This window comes from Lactuca sativa, chromosome 5 (genome assembly GCF_002870075.4).
Source record: "Lactuca sativa cultivar Salinas chromosome 5, Lsat_Salinas_v11, whole genome shotgun sequence".
NCBI lineage: Eukaryota > Viridiplantae > Streptophyta > Magnoliopsida > Asterales > Asteraceae > Lactuca > Lactuca sativa.
Window position 1 is genome coordinate 209,926,811 of NC_056627.2, and position 17,102 is coordinate 209,943,912.

At 36.3% G+C, this 17,102-nt stretch overlaps 1 protein-coding gene across 1 annotated transcript; it reads right to left on the minus strand.

Moving 5' to 3' along the window:
- Positions 1–4,133: 4,133 nt before the first annotated feature.
- Positions 4,134–7,621, minus strand: LOC111906150 (protein CHLOROPLAST IMPORT APPARATUS 2). Its single transcript, XM_023901884.3, has 3 exons — positions 5,799–7,621; positions 4,747–4,902; positions 4,134–4,486 (listed from the first exon to the last, which is right to left on the minus strand). The coding sequence occupies exons 1-3, from the start codon at positions 6,783–6,785 to the stop codon at positions 4,439–4,441; spliced, it is 1,191 nt and encodes a 396-aa protein (XP_023757652.1). The 5' UTR covers positions 6,786–7,621; the 3' UTR covers positions 4,134–4,438.
- Between the last annotated feature and the right edge of the window lie 9,481 nt (positions 7,622–17,102).

Genomic DNA, 17,102 nt, shown 5'->3' on the forward strand with positions numbered 1-17,102 from the left:
AAATACAAAATGATTAATAAACTTCGGAAATTCATATCTTTTTCATACGAACTCCGTTTTCGACGTTCTTTATATCCACGCGAAGGTGAGACTACGCTCTACAACTTTCGTTTAGACTCCGTCGGCTAATTTTGACTTTTATTTTTATTATTTATTTTTAATAGGCCGCGACAGAAAACTTTGTCATAAATTCATAACTTCTTCGTTTACCAACAACGAGATCTTCGATTCTCGTTTAGATTGCTAAGGCTAAATATCGCGCTAACGTAAATTCACTTTTTACGTCGCGCTGTGTCGTGCCGGTTCTGTCGCAAAACTTCGATAGATCATAACTTCTTTGTTATAACTCGGATTTTGGCGTTCTTTATATGCACGGAAACCTTGTAACATTTACTACAACTTAGTTAGGATTATTCATCCTAAATAATCTTCTATCAAAAAGTCATTTTTGACTCTTATTGTCTCTAAATTAACTAGCCCTGATCTACGGGCGTTACACCATTCCACTGAGAAAACGAACTAAGGACCTTGGATCCAGAAGATAGGGCTTAATCTATTAAGACGGCTCAATCAGACTGGGGAACTCGGCGAGTCCAGGAAAGGACTCGACGAGTTGAAGCGGGTGTCCCGATCTTTATGACAGGAAGAATTTGATGAGTCTGTTAAGGGACTCGGCGAGTTGACTTAGTTGACCACGTGTCTGAGTTGTTCATGAACTCGCTGAGTTGGGAAATGACTCGACGAGTTGGGGTTGACTGGGAGTTGACCTTGACTTTGACTTTGACCAAGATGTTGACTTTGACCAGGGGTAAAATGGTCATTTTATCCTAAGAAGTATTATCAGATTTTGATTAAGTGTTGTTATGGAATTGATAGCCAGAGAGTCGTCGGATCAGCAGATTCCTCACTCACGTTGTCAACAGTCAGTCTTGCAAGGTGAGTTTCCTTTAGTAGGAATGGGTCTAAGGCACCAAGGTCAGCCTGTAGTATGATATGTTAGCAGCTGAGTGTGGGCAAGGCCCGTATCTCATAGTAGTCGAGTGTGGGCGGGGCCCGTATCTCATAGCTTTGTTTGATTATGGATATATGCCTAATGGATAAATTTAGTTATACTTGTTGTCTGTGTGATACTTGTATGTTTGTTTAAGTAGCTGAGTGTGGGCGAGGCCCGTATCTCATAGCAACTGAGTGTGGGCAGGGCCCGTATCTCATAGAAACTGAGTGTGCGCAGGGCCCGTATCTCATAGTAGTCGAGTATGGGCAGGGCCCGTATCTCGAAGTAGTTGAGTGTGGGCGGGGCCCATATCTCAAAGTCAGCGGAGTATGGGCAGACCCATATCTCCCAGTTAGTAGAGTGTGGGCGGGGCCTGTATCTCCATGAGTGTGGGTAGGGCCCGTATCTCTTAGTTTCATGTTATATGTGTATGGTATGTGGTAGTTTGGGGAGACTCACTAAGCTTCGTGCTTACAGTTTACAGTTTTGGTTTCAGGTACTTCCACTAGCAAGGGAATGGCTCGGGATGATCGCATGACACACACCACAGTTTCAACCTGGGATTATTTTAGACTCTGATATTTTCTCATATGATTTTGATACAGTAATTGACATGATGTTTTGAGATATATGGTTCTTGATTTTCTATATGATGATGGATGATTAATGGTTTTATTATAAGCTTTAAAAATGAAAATTTTGGGTTGTATTTTTGGGGTGTTTCATATTAAATATTGTAAATGGGTAAAAGAAAAAAGAACAAAGAAATTGAAAAGGGTGACATTGTCTTTTTATCCGGACTAAGGACCACAAAAATGGTTTATATTAATATTGCAAAGGTTGGACCAAATGTGAGAATCTAACCAAACCACATAAACCAAAACTGTAATTTACTCTTATTTAGGCTTGAAAGTCTTAAGTTATAAATTTGGTCCCCATGGTTTGCTCAAATTCATACTATTGGTCCAACTTTGGAAAATATATCACAATTGGCCCTGTGTTTTACAATTATTGCATTGGTAGTCCCTGGGATAGTTATCATTTGAGAAGCCCTGTTTCAGTTTTGTTAAATGATGAAATTTCCCTTTTATTTATCTTTTTCTTATTTTCTAAATTACTTTAGATTTATTTAAAACAAAAAAAAGTACTACCACCAACCACCACATCCCCTTACCACTATCACCAATACCAACACCACCACGTAACCTCACCACCACCACTACTTGTAACTCCAAAACAAAGAGAATAACTAGAAAACTATAGTACCATATACCACCATCAATTAATAAAATCCCCTAAAAATGAAAAATTATTTACCATAATAAATACTTAATGTTGTAAATTTGCCACAAATAAATACTATAATCAAATACAAAAAACCAAAAGATACAACACATGAATCAAATGGTTGATTGTCTCTCTACTCCTCTCTTCTCCTCTTGGTGAAGGCTACAAGCCGAGAGAATTTTATAAACCCAAAATGAAACCTTTTCATTGATGATTTTTTTAGTGGTTGAATATCTAACACCTATGTGGATTGTCCTGTGTACATATAGGACGTGTTTGACACACAACTTTTAGGAACTTCTAATTTTTAGGCTATGTTTGGCGGACTAGCTGAAAAGCTAGCTGTTAACTGAAAAGCTAGCTGTTAAATAAAAAGCTAGTTGATAGCTGAAAAGCTAGCTGATAAAAAATAACGTTTGGTAAAACTAGCTGAAATATATAAAATTACATAAAAGGACATGTAAGAGTACGTGTTTCTATAAATAAATAAGAGTGTATTTGGAAAATTTTAAAAAAGCTCCTAAAAAGCTAGTCTAAGTAGCTTTTCAAAAAGCTAGCTAATAAGCTATATTTTGTCTTATCAAACACGGCAACATAAAAAAAAACTCGAAGAATAAGCTAGCTGTGGCGCGCCAAACACATCCTTAGCTTTTAAGGAAAAACTCAAAATAATAATAATAATAATAATAATAATAATAATAATAATAATATTTGTTCGACAGTATGACCTTCTAGATTTAGCTAAAACAAAAACTCAAAATTCAAAACTTATCAAGTAGTGTTTAACAAAAAACTCTTTCATAATTTGCAAATTGAGTGAATCACCCTTTTATAATATCCATGTTTTAGATAAATAGCTTGGAACTTTCAGCTAGTTTTGCCGCACACCCTTAGTTTTGTTTGTTAATTAGATAAAATGTAAGTTTCTAATTTGATATTTTATATATTAGGACTATACGATTATTTTATTTGAATTTTTGTATTCATTTTAAACAAAACCAAAAATATTATTTTAAATTTTATATTCATTTTGATTTTCAAAATACGAACCAAATAATCCGAAAAAATAGCAATTCGTGAATATTTATTTATACATTTTTTAAAATATATATATTTAAGCATTTACTAGATTATTAGTTAATGTCTCAACCAAATATAAAGGGTTAATAATACAAAATTATATAAGATTGTAAATTATATTTATACATATAATATTAATTTATGAAGTCTTTTAAGATAATTATTTTTATTATTTTATTCGAGTTGACCAACAGATTATTAAATAGTTATGGATTTAAATTTATAAATTAAGCTTGTCCGCATCAATGTTGTTTTTAGGCCAATTACTTTTTTACATTGATGATGTTTTTTGTATATTAAACTTTGACAAATTAAACTTAATAGTCTTAGGTCTAGAAGTATCAATAGGTTAATTTTTTTCTGTAATATTAAGGGCTTAAGTCTTGTTATCGACAAAATAAATAGTTTAAAAATAAGATTTAATGAATATGTATATCAACTGTTAAAAAAAACTTAACGATATTTTGTACAATTATGAGTTTTTGTAGGCCAATATTTTTTACTTTTTTTATTGGAGCTGACCTAGATGGAAGATTATTAAATGGATTATGAATTTGAACCTAATAAATAAATAAATTAAGCTTGTTAATATATATATATATATATATATATATATATATATATATATATATATTCATTTTGGAACTTGAAACTGAATTATAAAAATCTACTCAACCAAATATAATTTTGTTGGTTCATATAGAATATTAATTTAGTTTGGCCTATTATTTGGAAAAACAAAATCATTTTGAATTCACCTTTTTGCATCAGATGAAACCAATCCATTCAAACGAACGTCATTAGAAAATATGATCGATACATTAGTCATGAACTATAAGCACATGAATCATATATGATCCATTTAGTTTGACTATATATCAAAATTATACAATATAACAAAAATACACTGAGCTTAGATAACAAAATTGTTTTGGACTCTCTCTATCTATCTTCCCTTCCTATTCATTCATCATCTAAATTTTTTTTTTCATAAATATGTAAATATATGGGTTGGAATCGCAAAAGAAAAAGTGAAGGGGGTCCATAGCAAAAAGGAAAGTGTAGTTGCTCATGTAGTCATGGTTTCTCACAAGTTGGAGAATTTGGCCTTCTAACAAATCGCCCCTACAAAATGCACATATCCATTGTGACAAAATGTAAGCATTAAATTCAATAATGCCACTATTAAAGACAATTAAGTCCAAGTCCATGTCATTGTGGTGACGCATGATTTTTTCCTTTTATTTCATTCATGTTTAATCATCTATGTATCAGAATGCAAGAGTCACAACTATAAATTCTAAATTCATATAACTTATAACTTGGAGTTGGATTATATTTTCTTGCAATTAATTAGATCTAGATAAAAAGGTGAAAAATTATACCTTAGATCTAGGTCTTTGATCAGCATTGAGTTTTCGAACTTGATATCTAATTTTCTTGGAAAAGAGGCGTGTACGTCGCTTTTCTTTATAACGGGTTACACTCGCTTCTCTCAACCCACCGTTGTCTGAAAATAAATCTATTTGAGCCAATCTTGCCTGTAGATACATGAAAACGAAGTATATTAAAAAAGTTACTAGTTTTAATTTATTTGATAACCAAAAAAATGTTATTTAAAATTTTGGTCATTTATAAAAGAAAAAAATATATTTTTGCAGTTATCCGGTTTTTAGTAAGAGAAAAAAGCAACATGCATATATATCATTATATTGATTTGGATTTTAGTATGATTTTCTGAATTTGAAAATATTTATGTTTAATTTGGATTTTTATATGATTTTGGTGGAGTTTATTTGGCGTTTACTCTTTTAGTATGATTTCGTAGCTTAAATATAATTATATTTGATTTGGATTTATGTTTGATTTGAATTTGGTATGATTTTTATATATAATTTTTTTATAATTATTCAAGAAGACAGTTCAGTTATTTTATAAAACATAAACATTAAATTCAACAAAAAATAATAATAAAGTAATTATTTTTATAATTCCGCATAACAATTTAGATGTTTAAATAAAACAAAATGTTAAAAGTGAACATCTCAATGATTCAGCCTCTTGGAAATTCAAATTTTAAAAATTAAGTTTTTGAAAATTCGCCCAGCAAACAGTCTTCCTAGTCATTTTATCATTTACTCATTATTAATATTGATATCATTTATTTTATAGTAATTGTTTTTTGGAAAAATAAGTAAATAATATATACTTCAATGGTTTACCCAATAAAAATAACATTTTAGTGGTTAAACTTAAATTTATAAGATCATTAAAATATTTTTTTAATTTTCTCCAATTACCAAAATCAAATAATCCTGGAAATAAAAAATATATATAATAAGGTTAATCCAAATTATATAAACAGACTTTAATTAAAAAACCTGTTGAGAGCTTTACACTGAATTCCTGGCGGGAGAATAAGCAAGAAATCACTTACATGAATATCACTTCCCGGCGACTCCGACCCCGACATTTCTTCCGGCAACGGCGACCCTTTATCCGACCAAGCATTCAAAACTTTTTCATAATTCAACTTCAATAATAACCTTGGCCAATTTTCAAGACTTAAATTCCTCTCTCCCGGAATCGGATTCCCCAATTCCAATTCCATCTTCATCGATTCCTCCACTTTCTTCTTCTTTTCAGTCGGAGCTTTCTTCAATTTCACTGAATCCGGTGGCGATATACACATCACGTTAACCGCCGGAAAACTCCACCAGTTCCGTTCATCTACATTCCTCAACGCCCTCACCCCATTTCTCAATCCCAATCCGAAATTGAACTCCAAATTCCCCCCAAATCCAAGCCCCATGGGGTACCCATAACAAGTATTGTAATTAAAATCGAAATTGAAACTGAAACAAGATTTCGCATTTGAGATTTCATCACCTCCCACAATTGAATTCGATTTCCCCATAATACTATCAATCCCCGCTTCAATTTCCTCATCAAGCATCGAATCAGTGTCGAAATTTTCCTGATATCCTTCACTCGGTTCCATTGAATTAGAATTGGAGTCGATTGGACTCCGGTCTTTCAGCTCAATCGAAGAACTGGGTTTCATCTTAATCGGCCTTTCAGTCACCGGAAAGGGCAAAATCAACTGCGGTGGTTCATTGAAGAAATAAGAACGTTGGTTTGGTAACGTCGATTGATTATTGTTGTTCTTGTTGATCGAGAAAATGGTGGGACAAGCTGTGGAGAGAAGGGCAGCTGCTTCATTGTAAGTTTGATTGGGTCTTTTTCGTTGGGTTCTGGGCTTTCGAGTGCAGACAGCCATTGGAGAGTTGCTTGATTCTGAGAGATTTGAAGACGGAGAAGATGAATGTGAAGTTCTCATAGAAGTAGCAGATGAGGATTTAACGATATTTTCAAGATCAAATCCATAAGCCCTTCCTGTACCTCTACTTAAACACGATGACATTTTGATTTTTCTGTTTTTCAACTTCAATTAACTACCAAATTCATGTATTTCATTCTTCATTTGACAAAAAACAAACCCCAGATTTTATTCTGAGACATTTTTGAATTCAAAAACTAGAAACTCGATTCAGACATTCAGTCACAAGAAGTAAAAGGAGAATTGAGATCAAACAAGTGGAAATGATGAAAGATATTTTAGAGTTAAAACAAAGAAAGACAATGAACCCTATAAACCCTAAAAAGTGCTTGTTTTTCTGAATAAACAAATATTGGGTTCCTGTAGAATATGAGGAAAAATCCAACTAAAGATTTATATAATATTCTACAATAAGAAAGATACGAGAGAGAAACCCTTTTCCTAAAACCCACAAAATGTCACCAAATCAACATTCAATTCGTTTGCAGAATTGTGTCATGGGTGTAAGAACTTTTCCACTTCTCAGAATTTAGCGAAATCGGGAAAGTAAGCATAATTTATACAAATTGTAGGTGTGCATTGTGACAGATGAACGAACAAAACACAAAAATTCAAAAGATTCTGAGTTGGGTTTACCCAAAAGAACATCAAAATATCTAATCTAGATCACATTTTATGGGCATCCACGATTGCAATAACACACACACACACACAGAGACATAGAGAGAGAATGGAGTCACGAGATAGGAAAAGATATAAAAATGGAAGAAATCCGTTGGGTGATTTTGTAAGAGTGATAGAGACCCACTTCTCTTTCTCTCTTTTGTATGTCTAATTTGGTAATTTCACACAATTGAGGGATGGATCATGGAGCAATAGGGGAAAGAGAGAAAACAGAAGAAGGGACGAGAGAGAGTTTCTAAGACTTTCTGTTTGGAGTTTGGACCACTTCGATACTTCATCACTCCAATTATTTTAGTGTTCCATGTAATAATATTACTTCTTGTAACTTATGTAACAAAGTAAAATTTAATATAAAATATATGATTATGTTGTATGTTAGTATATGACAAAGATTAAATATAAATATGTATATGTACAATAGATTTTATGGATTTTTTTACCGATTTATGCAAAAGTGTAACTTTTATATCAATTTATGCAACAAATTCGAGTTATACAATGGACAATCACGTTTCAACCTCTTAAACATTAAACATGTTACTTTAAGATGCAACATTTTTTATCCTAAAATCAAGGATGGACTAAGAAAATTTGGGGTAAATTTTTTTTACTTGTGGACCCAAATCTGAAGTTAATGTAGACCATTTTTTTTTATTGGATATTAAACATTTTACATTAATTTTATAATTTAGTGTTTATAGTTATATAGACATACCAAGACAACAATTTAAAAAGAAATTAGATAGATAACAAAAATTAAAACCATAAAGAAAATAAATAAGCTCTTATATAGGTTGTGAGAATTAAACTGATAAAATGGATATCTATAAGTATGAATAGATATGGTTTTTTCGTTTTATGGAAAGAAAGAGGTAAATGTGATTAGGCATTTAGTTCCCACATTTTTAGTAGGAAAAAATGGTATAACTTTTGGGTTTTATGAAAATAGAGAGAAGCCTCATCCATAATAGAATGCGTTTTGGCCGATCTAAATAATATTTTGAGAGTATGCAAATCAGTAATTAAAAAGATATGGGTCTTGGTAAGAATTTTGATGTTCATGGAAGTAGTTGCCAACGCAACCTAAAATAGATACAAATTCATATTTTGTAGAGACAAAACTGCAAAAATGGTCCTGTGGTATGCATTTTTTTGGGGTTTTAGTCCAAACCACGATTTTTTTTGATTGATGGTCCTTTTGAGCTGGTTTGCTTGTAGTTTTGGTCCCTTAGACAACTGAAAAGACTAAAATACCCTTGAAGTATTTCATTTTCATTTTTCTTTCATTTTTTATCTATTTTTATAATTAAAAAATGATATTAAAAAATTAAGAAAATTCTCTCTCTCTCTCTCTCTCTCTCTCTCTCTCTCTCTCTCTCTCTCTCTCTCTCTCTTACCTTCATCCACAAACCTAGAAAACGGGCATTTGAGGGCATGTGAGGAAACCTAGAAAACGGGCATTTATGCTATTTATTACTTTGTTATGGAAATTAGAAAAAAAAAATGTACAATTCACATCTAACTACTTATTTTATCACCTCTCCTCCGCATGCCCTCAAATGTCCGTTTTCTAGGTTTCCTCACATGTCATGTTTTCAAAATAATAAATAGAATAAATTACAAAAATGGTCTTTATACTTTGGTCAAATTTATAGTTTTGGTCCAAGTTTTAAAAAGTTGATTGGTCGCATCCAGCTGTTTTCAAATTTTCCATCAATGGATCATCAAGCTAACTCTGTTAACTTGTTATATTAATCTCACGGTTGTCACCTCTTGTAATCGCATTGCCACCATTTGTTGTCATCGCACACGCCCCATGCACGGATTTGATCCAGATTTTTGTAAGTGGTAGTTGTAGATTTGTTATTTCCAAAAACGCAACCACTTTTTGGATTTTATTTTGTTTTTTCTTTTGTGGTTCTTAAATTTATTTGATTTGGTGCTTTAAGATTAATGAACTTATAACTTGATAGTTTTAGTGTTTCAGGAATTAATGAAACCTAAACAAAGATGAAGATGATGTTCATGTCATAACTAATTTATGGGGTTTTGATTTGCTTTTGATTTTGCCTATGATTTTGTGGTTTACCTGAATCTAGAATAAACATTGAAGTAAATGAATGCATTTTGTATTTTCCATATAGTATTGCTTTGTGAATTAGCATCTATTTTATGATTTTGCATAAATGAAGAACACCGAAGCTATAGTATTTGGTGGTCAATGGTGGAGAGTATGATGTGATGGGTTTTAGAAAGCTAAAAACGATCATTTTTATAAAATATTTTTAAGCGGCAACGAAAGCAATTTTAAAAATAACTATTATTTTAAGATCATTTTAACAAAACACCAAAGATCCATTTACATGATATTAGAAAGATTATAAACAACACATAAAATGATGTGCACAATCACACCTTCGTCTTGCCTTTATCCTCAAATGTACCTGAAACCATAAAGTAAACCTGTAAGCCAAAGCTTAGTGAGCTTCCCCCAAGATACCTGACACAACAGAACATATAAATACATAAACATGAATGTTGGGTCCACAATCATCGAACTGGATTACCCCTGAGCCCACAACATAAGTTTAGATTACCCTTTCGACCCTCAGCTTATGTCTGGATTGCTCCCGAGCCCACATCATAAGTCTGGATTGCCCTGCCGACCCTAAGCTTATGTCTGGATTTCTCCTGAGTTTGTTAGCATCTGCGTAAAGCAGTATCACCTCAACCCAACCTCACTATGTCGACATATGCAATAGATAAACAGTAACCTGCAAGTGCAGGTGATCATATAGATCTACCAATCTAATAGATAACTACAACATAACATCATCCTATATACCAGGATACATAACATAACCTAGTGGGTCGGCATTGGTGCCTTTAACCCACGAATACAGTGAGAAAAATCACTTCAAAGTCCAAATGATAGTTGTATTGATCACTGCTCCAAATACCGACTCTACAGGTCACCTATACAACAAACAAGGACGAAGCCTCAATCAACTGCTCAAATTACTACATTTAACCTAAAGTTAAACTTGGTCAATGGTCAAAGTCAACAGTCAACGGTCAAAGGTCGAAATCTCCATTTGAAGTCACACATCCAGTCATCACTGCGTGACCACATGTTGGAAATGTCGTGACCTAATAAGACTAAACAGTCGCGGATAATCATTCTCACGTCTTGACATCCAAGTGTTCACGCCATGAGAAGTGCTTTAGACATCTTGATGTATAAAGCTCCTAATCCTTTCAGACACACAAATAAAACTTCCAGAATGTCTTATCTACTTCAAAACATCACTAAAATCATGGATTTTTAGATATGCATGGCCAATACATGCCTCAAACACAAGAAAGGTCTAAAATGGTGTAAAATCGGGACAACGATCTTATGTAAAAGCTCAAAGTTCTATAAAACTCTAGATCCATGACCTTAATCCACAAAAGGACCATGGGGATCCATAAAGTTGGCAACTTTATGGAACCCCAACACTCTCAAAAGACAAAACATGAAGAAAAACCATGGAAAACCTAGATCTAATTAACTGGAATCATAAACCAATGAACTTTGATTACTTACAAGGGTCCAGAAGGTGAGAAAGGATGACGGTGAGGCTTGCAAGCTGAGATGGTGTACCAAATGCTCTTCTGCTTCTTCTTCTTTGCTAGAAATCACCACAAATAAACTCAAAATCAACTATAAAGGATTAAGGCTACAATGGGGGGGGGGGGGGGGTGCAAGGAGTTGATGCAGGTTGAGGGTGGGCTAAGTCTAGCCCTCACTTCATTTAAATACATGATAACTCCCCCAAAATTTGGGTTTGACTCACATCCAGGTCTCTCATTGTGACCCATACATGGTCACGTCATGACCTCTAAATTCATGCACATTATTGAGAGGCCACCTTACGTTATGACATGTAAGTGCTCACGACATGAGCTAAGTTTGAACCCAAAAATTTAGTTTAATAACTTAACAAAATGATTACCTGAACTCGGTGCTACAATTCTCCCCCCACTTAGACTAGATTTCGTCCATAAAATCCTTAGCTGAAAATAGATCCGGATAATGCTCACACTGTAACACTTGATTATAGATATGAAATTATTTTTGATTATGTATGATTTCTTTTTCGGCCACGAAATGGTGAAGCCTCACCATGACGTGGCGATAAGCTTTTGGGCCGCGAGAGTTTAATGAACCACCACGACGTGGTGATTTTGCCATAATGTGATGGCGGATGTTGGAAAAAACCCTAAAATTTAGAGGATGAGCCCTATTTAAACTCCTTAACCTCTCATAGTCTCCCTCCCATCAGCCTCCATCTCTCTAAATCGTCCCTTGCAACCCTAGATCCATTGTGTGAGTTTTAGCCTTAAAGTGTGTGTGTGTGTTTGGTGCTTGTGAAGGAAGAAGGTGGTGGAAGATCATACTGGGAGTCCAAAGCAACATGGGTCCAGGATTTTATCTTCCTCAAGCATCTCAAGGAGGTATAAAGTCTTTATCTTGATGAGTTAGTTGACATATCTTTGGATTTTGTCCACTTCTCTCTATGCCTTGATGCTTTGGAAGGATGAATCTCATAAGTCTTGCAAATTTATGAATCTCTAGGCTATTTGGAGCATTTGAATGTTTGGATCTGATTTAGATTTGAGTTTTAAGGCCATACATGGAATCTTGGCCCTTTTAACATAATTTTGACCTAACAAGAGTTCAAAACATGCATGTCTGAAAAGAACTGGTTTTTATGGTGTGTTTGGTGTTAGAAACTCTCATGGTTTAGACAAGTACCCTTAAGGATTGAGTGAATATTGCTTAATCCATGTAGTGTTTTGTACCTTAAAGTTGGGATCTATACACTTTGGAGGGTTCTATTGGATAAAGTTGGAAACTTTATCCATTTAGACCCTATTATGGACCATATCTAAGTTGGAAACCCTTTAGGATCGAAGAAAATGGATGAATGCGTTACACTGCTAAAAATCCAGTTACCACAGCGTGGGAAGGCCACCACGACATGGTGGCGGGGCTGGTCGCAACTATTTTGTCGTATTCGATGTCACGATGTGGTAAAGGGCTACCACGACGTGGCAAACAGCTGAGTTGGCTCTTCTTGACTTTTTGACTGTTTGACCTAGTTTAACCCTTAGAGGTATTTTGGGTATTCTGGATTATTTTGGAGAAGTTGTCTTTTTGACGCTTAGGCGTTGGTTAGAGCTGAGATTCAGAGTCAGGACCACATCAATTATTGTTTAGATTTAGAGGTGAGTTTCCTCACTGTTTTTAGCTGGTCAAAGGCACCAATTCTGGCCCATAGTTTATTATGTTAGGATGTTAGATGTCTACGTGACTCTTACATGTATATGCATTGGTATGTGTACCGAGCGTGGATCGATGTCGGACGAGGCTCGATGACTATATTGTATGTTAGTATCTTTTTGATTATCACATGTGTTAGTATGATTATATGTTTATGTGATTATATGTGTATCGGGAGGGGCCCGATGTCAAGCGGGGCCTGGTGATTGACAGATCTGTAAACAGAGTGGGAATCGATGTCGGGTGAGGCCCAAGGCCGGACCTTATTCCGCATTTTGTGACTTACTCTGATATTTTGTAATGTAGTGATACACTTTGATGTATCTTGGTTGTATGCCAACATTTTGGATTACTGTATTATTTATTTTAAAAATGAAAATTTTTGGGTCATACTTTTGGGATGTTTCACACGCGTCTCTAACCCGGCTCCAAGATCCACTCGGAACCCTTCCTAAACTGCCAATGGACCTTGAAAAAGGTACCATCTTGTTGCACAAGGTCTTCGTGTTTCTATCCAAAATAGCCATCGGTCTCTCCACACAATTCAGGCACTCATCCACTTGAATGTCATCCAAGTGAACCACTACTAAATCGTCAACCACACACTTCCGAAGCTGAGAAACATGGAAGGTGTTGTGAATCTGACTAATCTACCCATGCAGATCCAATAGGTAAGCCACATTGCCTACCCTTGCTACTACTTGAAATGGTCCGATAAATCGGGGACCCAATTTTCCTCTTTCCCTGAAGCATATAATACCCTTCTAGGATGATACCTTCAGTAAAACCATATCTCCAACTTGGAACTCCAACTCGGATTGTCGCCAGTCAGCATAACTCTTTTGTCGGCTCTGATCCGCCTGTAATCTCTTCCTGATCTGTTGGATGAGATCCATCGACTGGAGGATCACTTTAGTCCTCCCCGTAACCCTATGACCGATATCTCCCTAGCAAACTGGTGTACGACACTTCCTCTCATAGAGAAGCTCATATGGTGGTGCATCAATACTGGAGTGATAGTTGTTGTTGTAAGAAAAATCAGCTAGGGGAAAGTAGGAATCCCAAGTCCCACCAAAATCAATGACACAAGCCCTCAACATATCCTCGAGTGTCTAAATGGTCCTCTCACTCTGACTGTCAGTATGAGGGTGATAAGGTGTGTTGAAATGTTGTGTAGTACCCAATTACTCGTGAAATCTCTGCCAAAACCGAAAGGTGAACCGTACATCACAGTCACACATGATAGAAAATGGCATACCATGGCGAGCGAAAATCTTTTGTACATACACATCGGCCAATTTCTCGGCCAAAGAACTCTCTTGAACAACGAGAAAATAGGCACTCTTGGTCAAACGGTCAACAATGACCCAAATAGTGTCAAATCTCTTGGCCGTCCTCTACAACTTGGTGATGAAATCCACAGTGATTTGTTCCAATTTCCACATGGAAATATCTAAGGGTTGCAATTTCCATATGACCTTTGGTGCTCTGCCTTGACCATCCAATAGGTCAAGCATTTCTCTGTGTACCATGCAATCTCCCGCTTCATACATGGCCACCAGTAACTAAGTCTTAAGTCCCGATACATCTTTGTGGCTCTAGGGTGAATCAAGAACCTGGACTTATGAGCTTCCTCCAATACTATATGTCGGACCTCACCCGAAAATAGGACCAAAACCCGAACGCACCAGGTGAAAAGTCTGGGACTATCTGTAGAAATCTGTCAATCTCACCTTTGATCCTCTCCTTCTTCTAATTTTCTCTCTACACTCCCTCAGTCCGAGCATCTCTAATTACATCTAATAATGAGGAGTCGATGGTCATCGTCAAATAATGCTCCATGACAGTAGCACTAGCCATCTTGCGGCTTAAGGCGTCGACGACCACAAGCCTTTCCCGGATAATAAAGAATCTCGCAGTCATAATCCTTGACCACGTCAAGCCATCTGTGCTTTCTCATGTTCAGATTTGGCTAATCCATAAGATATATCAAACTCTTGTAATATGTGTAGATAGTACATCGGACCCCATAGAGATAATGTCACTAAATCTTGAGGGCAAATACCACTGCCCCAACTTCAAATCATGTGTCAGATACCTAGTCTCATAAGGCTTCTATTGGTTGGATGCATAGGATATGACTCTATCCTACTGCATGAGTACCACCCCTAAAACTATGATGAACGCAACAAAAAATTATACAAAATCCTCAACACCCTAAGGAATGGATAAAATTGGGGCCTCACAATACTTCCTCCTCAGAGTCTCAAATGCAGCTTGCTGCTCAGGCCCCAAGGAAAATATGCACTCTTCTTCGTCAGGCGAGTAAGAGGAACAACAATCTTGGAGAAATCCTGAATGAATCTACGATAATAACTAGCCAAACCTAAAAAAACTTATAATCTCATATGGAGACTTTGGGACCTCCCATTTGCATCACTACCTAAATCTTCACCAGATTGACCAAGATCCCATTCTAATTGACGAGTTGTCCCAGAAACTATACCACTTGTAACCAAAACTAACACTTGGAGAATTTGGCATAAAGCCTCTCGTGCCTTGGTACTCCAAGTAGCTCTCTAAGATGCTCCTCGTTTTGCTCCTTGAACTTGGAGTAGGCCCGGATATCATCTATGAAAATGATAATGGATTGGTCGAGCATCGGCCTGCATACTCAATTCACCAGATCCATCAACATTATAGGTGCTTTGGTGAGTTCAACTGACATCATCGTAAACTTGTAGTGACCATAACGAGTTTGGAACACTGTCTTCTCCATGTCCTCCTCCCTGAATCAAATTTAGTGCTAACTAGAACTCAGATCAATCTTGGAGAACCAAGATGCAGCCTGCAACTGATCGAAAATATCATCAATCCTAGGGAGTGGGTAACGATTCTTCACTATCAACTAGCACATCTAAAACTGAAACTCTACCATTATCCCCAGTGTCAGCAACATATATGAGATAAACAAAAAACCAATGTTGAAGATGCTGCCAAGCCCTGGAAGTCGAACAGAAAGCTGAACCAACCCTGGTACCCTCTCCATAAATAGCCAGTTCTCCCCCACTTCGGGTTAGAACCACCACCAGTTTCCTCTCACAATCGATCAAGGCTCTACATCTGCTCAACCAATCCATCCTTACAATCACGCACATGCCCCCCATAGGGATGGGAATCAAATCAATCAGATAAGGCACCCCAAAAATCTCCAAAGTACAATCCTGAAAAATAATCTAAGCATAAATCTCGATCTCTTTGGTGATGGAACCCCGCAAAAGACACTCAAACTCTCCAAGACTCACGCTAAAGTCCCTGCTGAAATACTAAGATACAAATGACCGATTCGCACCTGAGTCAAAAAGCACAAGAGCAAGAAAATAATTCATTATGAAGTTACCTATCAAAGTTACAAGCATGAACATACATGAAATAACTAAACATAAAACAAATGAACACATACCAGTAACGACACTATGCATCCCCCTGGCCTCCTCTGTTGTGAGCTGAAAAGCACAACCCCTGGTGTTTGGGGCCTCAGCCTACCCCTGGCATTTTTCCATAATCCTCAAAGTAGCCAACGTTGGAACCTACACTAGCCTTGCAGCATGGAAGGGACAGTTAGACTTTACATGGCTAACCCGATCATAGTGGTAGCATATCCTGGTGCTCAACATTAGGGCATGTTGATGACAATCCACAACAATATGCCCCTCCCTGCCATATTTGTGGCATCTTGTCGCTGATCATCATGTTCCCTCATGCATATTCTCGAAATTGCCATAATTGCGGCCCCTATGACCTTTATATCGTGAATCAGTGTGTTTGAACCGCTTTGTTGTCAGCTGCGTCTGGATCGGGGTCTGACTCCTCTCTCTCGTCTAGGTCACAATCTCAATCTCCCTCATACGAGAAAAATATTGTAGCTTGGAGACAGAACAGTACATTTGGGTAGACGCAAACTCACAAATCTCCATCTTAAGCATGCTCAAGTAGCAGGACATTTAAACATACTCTGAAACAGCATACTCAGGGCAGAAAAGGGCTCTCGTCGTGAACATCTTGGTGATGTTTGCCACCGACTCTGTCTTCTGCTTCTATGGCAGATAATCCTAAGCCAACCTCTCCCTCTTAACCAGGGGACCCATACTCGGTGCAGAATATATCAGTAAATCGCGACCAAGTCACTACGACCTTCTCCATAAGAGAATAAGCACCAGTCACTAGCGTCCACCAGTCCTTCACGCCCCAAAGAAGAAGGTTCAAGGTGAACTTAATTTTATGGTCCTCTAGGCATGATCTGGTGAAGAAACAACCCTCCACATTAGATAGCCAACTCATTGCTGCAATCGGGTCCTTGACCCCGTGTAACGCCCGTAGATCAGGGC